Source organism: Numenius arquata, chromosome 3 (assembly GCF_964106895.1).
Source record: "Numenius arquata chromosome 3, bNumArq3.hap1.1, whole genome shotgun sequence".
In the NCBI taxonomy this organism is placed as follows: domain Eukaryota; kingdom Metazoa; phylum Chordata; class Aves; order Charadriiformes; family Scolopacidae; genus Numenius; species Numenius arquata.
In genome coordinates, this window is record NC_133578.1 from 10,677,224 (window position 1) to 10,686,935 (window position 9,712).

At 63.4% G+C, this 9,712-nt stretch overlaps 1 protein-coding gene across 1 annotated transcript; it reads right to left on the reverse strand.

The window, feature by feature from the left end:
• Window positions 1-4,650: 4,650 nt before the first annotated feature.
• EN1 (engrailed homeobox 1) lies at window positions 4,651-8,363 on the reverse strand. Its single transcript, XM_074145697.1, has 2 exons — window positions 7,676-8,363; window positions 4,651-4,967 (listed from the first exon to the last, which is right to left on the reverse strand). Exons 1-2 carry the CDS (start codon window positions 8,361-8,363, stop codon window positions 4,651-4,653), a joined length of 1,005 nt encoding a protein of 334 aa, XP_074001798.1.
• Window positions 8,364-9,712: the final 1,349 nt, after the last annotated feature.

Here is a 9,712-nt window from a genome sequence, read left to right on the forward strand (position 1 = left end):
CCGGGGCTGGGGCGCTACGTCTCCGACTCCCCAACAGAGGGAAAGTTACGGATTTATATTTTTTTAACTCAAAATTTGTAACTTCCCCCCCCTCCAAATTTCAGCCCTTCGCCGTTCGGCAAAGCTTTCTCCGAAAGGTTTTGGATTTAATGGGAAACGGTTTGGGTTGTGTTTTGATCCGGCCGCCGCTCTGCGTTTATTTGTTGGAAGACAAAATTAAAAGTTAAATAGAACCGGTTTCACCGACAAGAAGCCGGAGCCCCGGGGTTGGGGGAATGTGGGGTGTGTGCTCCGGGCCGTGCCCCCGTTGCCAGGACCCTCCCGGGGCGCGGCGGCGCGGAGTGAGCTCCCCGCCGGGACCGCCCGCCGCCCCCCCCCCCCCCCCCGCCCAGCCCGGACCTCCACCGGCGGCGGCTTCGGAGGCGGCTGGGCGGCCCGGGGTTGAGGGGGAACCGACCGGGATAAGTCCGGTTCCTACACGCTCCCTCCAGCCGCGATGGGGTCCGCACAAATAACAGCGCCCCGGACCTGGGATGGAGAGGTGCAGTGTTTGGTAATATTCACTGTAAAACACTCTGATATTCACTTGCTTAATTCCGGCGTGGCATCGAGCACCACAGCGGGGGGTGCGGAGGGAGCCCGGGGCCGTGGAAGGACCCCCGACCCCCCCGACCCCCAGTGCCTGGGGCAGCACATCTCCCCGCGGCCGGGGCCGAGGCGAGGCCCCCCCGCACCCAGGGCCCTCCGAGCAGAAGGGAGGGGAGCGGAGCCCTCTTGTAAAGCTTCCAGCCGTCGGAGCCCGCAAGATAAACATCATTAGAAATCATTGTAATTGGGATTGTGAAATCTGACCTCTGACCCGCCGGGCTACGTGTCACAACCGTGTCTGCTTTGATTCCTCGAAAGGCGGCACAAAGGAACAAGCTCCGTGACAGGAGGCAGCGGGATATGCGCCCCGGCCCGAGGGGACCGACGGGGGGGGGGACACGACACACCACGCGTGGCCTTCTCCTCCTCCCCCGCGCTTCATTTGCATATGCAAAGCAGCAGGCCGCCGGGCCGCCTCTGCTCGGGGAGCGGGGGTGGTCGTCCGGCCGGGGCGGGGGTTCTAGAAGCGGTTGTGCTCGGCTCTAGGGGTGCTTTGACGGGAGACATGAGCGTCGGAGCGTTGTTCCACCAGCGGGGTGGGGAGGGATCGTCTGCTGGGTGTTGGCTGAGCTGCTACCCCCCGAGAGTCGGGGTGCGGAGGAGCCGACCCTAATTTCCGATGGCAGGGAGGGATCGGGTAGGGGGGCGGGGGCGATACCGCTTTTCCTCCAGCGTTTTTCTGCCTGGGCTTATGGGTGCCCCCTCCTGGGGCTTGGTCTCCCCGGTCCCATCCGCCGCCTCCAGCTCTCCGGTCGGGGGCCCCGGTGCGCGTCTCTCGCCTCCCCCCGCCGCTCCGCGTACACCTGGTCCCTCTCCGACGGGGAGGACGATGCGGCTCCTGCTCCTCTTACCTCTGGGCTCCTCGCAGCCCACCGCGGGGCTGGTGCTGAGCCCCTGGGGGAGGCACCCCCCGACTGCCGGCCGGAGATCATCCCCCACGGGGCCGTCTGTCCCCGGGGCCCACGAGGGACTGAGATCACTCACGGAGCCAGTGAGGGCAGATCAGCGTCCGTCCCCTCATATGCCCCGCTCAGCTGCTCTCACGGAGAAATCCTAAAAGCATAATTACATTAAAAAGCCTGATTTGTTTAAATAATCCTCTTTAGGCTCCCCTTAATCTGCCCTGTATTTCCCCCGTCGTCTTTATTCCTGATTTGTCCAGCTCAGCTGAGCTTGGCCGGACACCCCGCGGCAGAGGAATCCCCTCTTCATCCTCCTCCGGAGCCCCCTACCCTGCGGGCGTCCCCGGCGCCCGGGAGCCTGTCCCCGGCCGCAGGTAGGCAGCGGGCCCAGGGGTCTGTCGGTGGGGCGGGGCGAGGCGGGAGGCCCCGGTAGCCCGGCTCGGCCTAGAGCCGAAAGCATCACTCGCGTTCCGCAGGCGGAGAAATCAATGCGGGTCGGTGCCCTGTTCCCTCGGCAGGACAGGGCCAGGTCCGGCTCTCGGGGAGCGTCATTACCCGTTTTTTAAGAAGAAATGACATTTTTCGCCTGTACAGCTCCAGGGGAGTGCCAGGCGGCGGGTACGTGAGAGAGGCAGAGAAGTGCTTTGAGATTGGAGCTGGGAAGGGGGGGCCCAATGTCTCCGCGTCCCCCCAACAGCAGCAAGTGAAGGGGGGACGCGGGGGGGGACGACGGGGGTTATGACCGAGCCCTCCGAGTCCTGCAGCTGCCCCCCGGCCAGGTGGCCGCTTTCCCCCCGAGAGGTGCGGCTCGCACTTTGAAGGACGGTTTCTTTTCCTCGTTGTGGAAGATTTAAGTTTATGTTTCTATTCCATCGAAAAGAAAAGAGAGAGAAAGAAATACAGAACTTTAGATGGCGCTGTACAACATTTATTTAACCCCTCCGAGTATTCCCGGCTCCTCGGCCTGCAGAAAGGAGCAGAGCTGGGCGGGGATGGGGTGGGATGCGCTGGGATGAGGTGGAAGAGGGGTCCTGCCCCGCCGGCAGTGGGTGCGGAGGGCAGGGGGCTCTCGCCCGGCAGGACAGCCCCGGCCTGCGTTTCCACCCCCGGTCGGTGACAGCTAACTGCAGCGCTAAGTAAAAATCGTTAAAAAGCAAACAAAAATGGCAGAGTCCGTCTCCTGCTGCCCCTCTGCCCATCTTCTCCTCGAACAAACGGAAACCCTCAAATGCCTCCGACGGGGCGAGGAGTGGGGGGAGCTGCAGGGTTGATAGGAGCTGCAGGCTGTGCCGGCTGGGTGTGCTGCTCCTCGCCCACCTCCGCGTCCCGGCCCGCCCGGGCCCGCTCCCCCGGGGCATGGCCTCGGCCTTGCCCCGTCCTGCGCGGGGGGGCGGTGCAGGAGCGGGGCTCCACCGGCTCGGGTATCACCCCCGCTCCAGCTCTGCCCGCTGCTCCCCTCAGCCCCGCCGGCTGCGGGCCTCGGGGAGGGATTTCAGAGGAGCAGAAAGAAAGAGAAAGGAGAGGAAACGCCGACAGACAGCCCCGTCGGGGGGGCCGGCGGCTCTCCACCCGCCCCGGCGCCCGGTCTCTGCAGTAGCGGCGGGGAGCGGAGCCCCAGCGCCCGCCCTCGGCTCCGCGCTGCCCCACGCAAGGCCCGCGTGGGCGCCAGGCCCGGGTACGGCGGCCCTCGACGGCCCGAGGACAGAACCACGGGCACGGCACGGCCCCGGCCCGTCGGTGTCCCCCGGTCCGGCGGCGAAGAGAGCCGCCCCCGGGACGAGAATCAGCCGAATTTAAGCGGGATGGGTGGAAAAGCGGAGCGCGGGCGGCCGGCCGGGGGTCCCGCCGGCCCTCCGCGACCCCTCGCTTCCCACGCGCACGGGAAAACTCGAGCGGAGGGCAGGGAGCGGGAAGCGGAGAGCGGGGAGCGCTCCCGGGGAGCGGCGGCGGCAGCGCCCGGTGCCGAGCGGCGATCGCTCCGGTCCCCTCCTCGCAGCGGCTCTGCCCTGCCCGGGGGAGAGCCCCTCGCTGGACACTCAGAACGGGAGCAGACCCTCTCGGAGCGAGGCAAGGAGCTGTCAGGCAAATCCCTTTTCAACACATCCCGGAGCTCTAAACGTCCAGACGGTTTCAGGCATTTTTCCTGCGGGAGCTGGTGATAAATTATTACCATTATATTACGAGATGTTTTTTTAATCTCTTTTTAAAAAGGTGAATGCGGGAGGCGAGGCACGACAGCAACAGCCAAAGAGAATTTTTTTTTTTTTTAAGAGGGTAGAAAAATAAAATTAAAATTAAGAAAAAAAAATCGAAGGTCTCGGACAGGGTTTTAAACAAGGAACGAGCGCTTTCAAAATTGCGGCACTGATCCATCGAAAACAAAACCTAATTACGCCACCGAAATGGCACTATATACACAGAGTATTGTGTATGTATATATATATTTATTTTTTATATTTATGTGTGTGTATATATATATACAAACATCCATACACTAAAATAAAGAATTACAGGCAGCCTGGATCCTGAACACAGTCTACACTTTATTTCAGACTACAGATTTCTGAACATAATAAAATCTTTGGCTTGTAGCGGCGGGTTCAGTCTCGCAGTCTGTGGATCAGAATTAATTTTTTTTCCTCGGGAAAAAAAAAAAAAAGAAAAAGAGACAGAAATTCACACACACACACACACAAAAAAAAAGATCAAACGAAAGATCGGGAAAGTCGGACATTTACTGTAAAACAAGAGCAACGGACATCGAGAAAAAAAAAATAAAAAGGAAAGCAAACAAAACGAACAAACGAACAAAAGAGACTGGAAGAGAGAGAGAGAGAGAAGGGGAGAGAGAAACTGTCCAGCAAATAGAGATCGCTACACATATTTCTTACCTGAAATTAAATATATACAAGGTCATATGCTGTTTGGCTATATAGAGATAATTTTTTTTTTTGTAAGTGTTCATATTTTATTTTTTTTTTTTCTTAATCGGAGTCCTTATACTATGGATAGACAATAGATCTGCTTTTAAATAGCACCTGTCCGCCTCCCGGCCGGCGGGCCGGCGCCGCGGCGCAGGGCTGGGGGGGGCCGCGCCGCCTCACTCGCTCTCCTCTTTGTCCTGCACGGTGGTGGTGGAGTGGTTGTAGAGTCCCTGGGCCATGAGGTGCAGCGCCAGCCCGTTCTTGATGCCCGTCGCCTTCTTGATCTTGGCTCGTTTGTTCTGGAACCAGATCTTGATCTGGGACTCGTTGAGGCTGAGCTCCTGGGCCAGGCTCTGCCGCCGCTGCTCCGTGATGTACCGGTTCGCCTGGAACTCCGCCTTCAGCCGTTGCAGCTGCTCGGCCGTGAACGCCGTCCGCGGCCGCTTGTCCTCCTTCTCCGTCTTCTTCTTCTTCAGCTTCCTGGTGCGGGGGCCTGCGGGCAGGGCACACACACGCCGCTGGGCAGGGCCGCGCCGCCGACCGACCGACCGACCGACCGACCGACCGCCGCCCCCGCCCCCGCCGGCCGCCGGAAAAATGGCCGACGGGTGAATTTCTGCCGGTCCCGCGTGTACCCCCCCCCCCCCCCGATCCACCTACCCACCCCCCCACCCCCAACCCCAGCACGGCGGAGGGAAGCGTGGGGAAGGAGAGGGGAGGCCGGGGCCGAGCCGCCCCTCACATCCCCCCGCCGAACCGGCCCCGCCGAGGGGAGCGACGGCCCCGCTCGCCCCCCGCCCCGACACACGTCGGGGCGCCGCTCCGCCGGGACGAGCTGCGCTCCCTCTTCCCAGCCCGGCTCCAGGACCCGCCGTCCGGGCAGCGGCTCGGCCGGGCAGCGCGGGGGGCGAGGGTCCCCGCGGCCTGGCACCGGGGAGCCGCCGGCAGCAGCAGCCTGCCCGGGGGCTGTCCCCGTCTCTTTGGGGGAGGCAACAGACCCCTCTGCAAGGCCGGCCCAGCCCCGGGGGGCCCTTCTCCGCCACCACTCTGGATCCCCGCCACCGCCCGGGTCGTCCGGGTTCTCCGGCGGCCGATCCTTGCCGGGGACCTCCAGCCCTGCCTGCAGCTCCCTCCATGAACTCCCGCCGAAAGCAGTGCTCCCCCCGCCGCCCCATCCCCAGGCCAGGATGGGGCCAGGTGAAGTGCCACAGGGCTCGCCGGGGGAAGTAGCCCGGCCCCGGGGCGCATCCAGGGGACTCTACACTCCGGCCCGACCCAGCCCGGGGGGGAGTGGAGAGGGGAGGCGGCCCTGGAGAAAGGGATCTGCCAGAATCCCCCGACAGCTGCCGGGCACGGCGGGCGGCCCCGGGCCCGTAGCCCCCCGCCAGCAGCAGCCGCAACCGCAGCCGGCGAGGCCTCCCGGCCGCCGAGTAGGCCGAATGCTCCTCTCCCGGCGCAGCCTTTCCCCAGAATGGGGGGGGGGGGTGTTCCCCGCGGCTCGGCGGCGGCTGCCGGCGGGGAGAAGGACGGGGCCCGGCGGGATGCTCCCAGGCTCGGCCGGTGGAGGGGCAGAGGGCGCGGGGAGCGGATCGTTTATACCGCGGCACCTTGCAGCGGGGTGCCGGCGCCTCCGACCGCCGCAGCTCTCTCGTTCCCGGAGCCGGGAGAAGCAGCCGGGGCCGGCGGGCAGCTCGGAGCACAACAAAGAGAGCGGCCGAGCCGAGCCAGCCTCCCCTCGCCTTTCTCCCCTCCGAGCCCGGGCGAGCAGGGAGCTTCGGGGAGGACATGCAGAAATAATCCTCTGCCCGAAGAAAGGGGAGGAAAAGAAATAAAGGCGCAAGTGCAAAACGCCTGGCGCACGGCGGCCCTGGGAATCGGTAGCAAAACACCCGTGGCCGGGCCGGCCGGGAGCGAGGGCCGCGCCGTCTGACAGCTCTATCACTCCATCAATCACCCGAGTCAATCAAAGTGGCTTTTCTGAGTTTCAAGTCGCTGGACGTGTCAATAACGGGTGATGGAGATGGCTCGGCCGATCGCACCGCATTGACCGCCGGCGGGGAGCCGCCAGGCCGGGCAGCGCGGAGCGGGGCCGGGGCCGGGGCCGGGGCCGGGGCCGGGCAGCGCCGCCTTCCCCGCGCTCCGGAGCCGCCCCCGGGCCGGCACCGGGCAGCTCACCCCGGCCCCGGGCCGGGCCGGCGGATCCCTGGCTGCTGGCCTGGGGTGTCGCGGGGGGAACTCTCTCCCCTCTCCCTCCGCTTCTTTCAAAAAAAAATTACAATTAAAAATAGAAACTAACGGTGATAGAATATGGGGCTGCCGGGGTCGCCTGAGAGAGGGTAAACAGCATGGAAAGGGGCGGCAGAACGGGGCCGGGGGCCGGGAGGGCCGAGCAGGCGGCTCCCACCGGGGCGGCCCCGGGCAGAGGCACGTCCCCCCCGTCAGGAGCCGGGCCCCAAACCGCGGCGGGGAGCACCGGCTCCCGCGGCAATGCGCGGCCTAAGGGCCTGCCCTGCTCTGCCTCGCCGCGGAGGCCCCCATGAGCAGCCCCTCCGCCACCTTCCTAAAAAAAAAATCCTTTTTCTTCGCCCTCCGAGAAAACACACACACACACACACACACACCCCCGCGCACCTCCAGCAGCCGCTCAATTTGTGCCTCGGGTCTCTCCCCCCTCTCCGCCACCCCGGAAAGGCCACCAGCACCCAGGAAAAAAAATAGAATAAGGGGAGAAAAAGCCCCCAAACGAAGGAGCAGCCGAATCTGCTGCTTTTCTCTTTTTTTTTTTTTTTTTTTCGCAGCGCTCCCACCCCAGGCCGCCGCGCTGCGGAACACCCGGGGCTGCGGCAAGGCGGGGCGGGCACGGGGTGGGGGGGGTAGGGGGGGCACGGCAAAGGGGGTCGCTCCGCATCGAAACGCCGCCGAATCGGGGCCCGGCGTCACATTCAAATTTGGAAGACTCGGAGAAGGAAGGAGAGCGGGGGGGGGGTGGGGGGGTGGGGAGGAGGCGGGGGGGGGGAACGCGTTTCCTCTCGCCCCGGGTGACCCAGGACACCCCGCCACACACCCCCACGCGAGGTCCTCAGCAGGCCGGGAGCCAAAGCACGGGGTGGGGGGGGGGGGGGGAAGAGGGGAAAGGGGTGGGGGTGGGGGGGCGACCTTGTCACGATTTTAACAGCTCCCAGATGCGCCGCGGTTCCTTACCCGAGGACGGTCTGTCTGAATACCTAGTGCAGTAGACCCAGGCAGGCCACACCAGCGGCTGTTGCGAGTCGGGCTTTATAACAGGTCCTCCATTATTAGAGCCCATGAGGAGGATGGCGGGGCTGCCGTGCTCCCCGTACTTCGCCGGGTGAGTCTCGCCCCCGTCGGCGGGGGGCTTGGCCGCCCCCGACGCCGCCGCCGCTGCCGCTACCGCCGCGGCGGGGCTGGCTTTGGCGGCGGCGGCGGCTGCTGCGGGCGGCGGCGGCGGCGCGGAGCCGTCGGGACGGCAGTTCGAGTCCGGGCAGAGGAGGGAGGGCGGGTTGGGCGGCCGGGCCAGCAGCGGGTTGACGTTTTCTCTACCTGAGCTCTGCCCCCGGTCTCCGTCCCGCTCCCGGCTGCCTCCTCCTCCTCCTCCTCCACCGCCGGCCGGGGCGGGCGGCTCCTTCTTGCAGCCGAAGTCCGGCCTCAGGATGTTGTCGATGAAAAAGTTGGTGGTGCGGTGGGGCGGCGGCGGCGGGGGCGGCGGGTGGCGGCGGCGGGGCAGGGGCAGAGGGCAGGGGGCGGCGGGGGAGGCGGGCGCGGGGCTGGGGGAGACGGGGAGGCTCTCGCCATCGCTGCCGCTGCTGCTGCTGCTCGCCGGGCCGGGCGCCGCGTCTCGGTGGCCGTGCCCCTCCGGCGGCTCTTCCATGCTCAGCCCCCGCCACGGAGATCGCTGCCTCTTTTCCCCCCCACCCACCCCGGCTTTTACGCCCACCCCACTTTGCCGGTGGGTGGCGGGGTGGAAATGGGGGAGAAAAAATTTAAAAAAAAAAAAAAAAAAAGAGGAAAAAAAAAAGGTAAAAAGAAAAAAGAATAAAATCCACTTGTTGGGCTGCTGCAGCTGAGATTTTTTTTTTTCTCCCCCTCGCACGGATGGATCCAAAACCGGGGAGACACTCGAGGGCTTCTTTCCCCCTTCTCCCGATCACCTTATATTTCCACCACCAAAAAAAAAAAAAAAAAAAAAAAAAAAAGAAAGAAAGAAAAAAACCAAAAAACCCCCACCAAACCCAAAAGGGTCTGCGGCGACACCGCCTGCCTTCCTCCCCTCCCCCCCCCCCCGAAAAAAAAAACACCCGCCCCCCCGAAAACCCGTCAAAATCTGCCCATCTCCCGCCGCCGCCGCGGCGGCTCCGCGCTGCCCCGCTGTCACGCTGCGCTCTGCCCACGCCGCGGGCTGCCGGAGCCCGTCCCCGCCAGCCCGGTGCTGCACGGCCGGGGTAGTTAATTTTTTTTTTTTTAAATTCTTTTTTTTTTTCCTTTTTTTTTTTTTTTTGGTTGTTGTGGGTTTTTTTTTTCTTTTTAAGAAAAAATAATAATTATAATTAGAAAAAAAAAAAAAAAAAAAAAAGGCCAAATCTCTGACAGCTCCGGTCCGTGCAACAAACTCTCCCTAAAAAATCCCTCAGCCACACTTTTTTCACTCGCACCGGAAGCACGTGAGGCGGCCCCGCACGTGGGGGCGGCCAATGGGGCGCCGCCGCCGCCGCTGACGCCCCGCCGCCGCGCCCAATGGGAGCCCGCCGGGCCGCCGCCATAAAAACCCGCGTGGGGACGGGACGGGACGGGCGGTGGGAGCGCCGCGACGGGGCGGGGGGGAAGCCGCGCCCGCACCCCCCACGCGTGTCTCTCTGTGTGTGTCCGTCCACCCCACCCCACTCCCCCCCCCCCCAGCAACTTATTTCAGCCGCGCCGTGTTCTGCGTGGGCCGCCGCGAGTGGCGGGGGTATGGTCACCGGCCGCTTTCCTGTTGCCCCCTCCCCCAATAAACATCCCCACTCCTCCCCCCCCCCCCAAAAAAAAAAAAATAATCAGTTGGTGCTCATTTTTCTCTTTTTATATTTATTTTCTGTTCTCTCCGCGGCGTGGGGAGGCAGCGAGGGGAGGTGGCGAGCGGGAGAGGGGGTCGCCCGGAATGAAAACTTTTCTTTTCGGACGAATAAAAAATAAAAATAATAAAAGTAATAATAATAATAAATAATAATAAAGGCAGGAGCC

What these genes read in the sequence shown, in the direction of transcription:
- EN1 (XM_074145697.1), bottom strand. Translation starts at nt 8,363, where the DNA reads ATGGAAGAGCCGCCGGAGGGGCACGGCCACCGAGACGCGGCGCCCGGC. An exon ending in TTCAGACAGACCGTCCTCGG is followed by an intron (nt 4,968 to 7,675) that starts GTAAGGAACCGC and finishes CCCTGCCCGCAG; the next exon opens with GCCCCCGCACCAGGAAGCTG.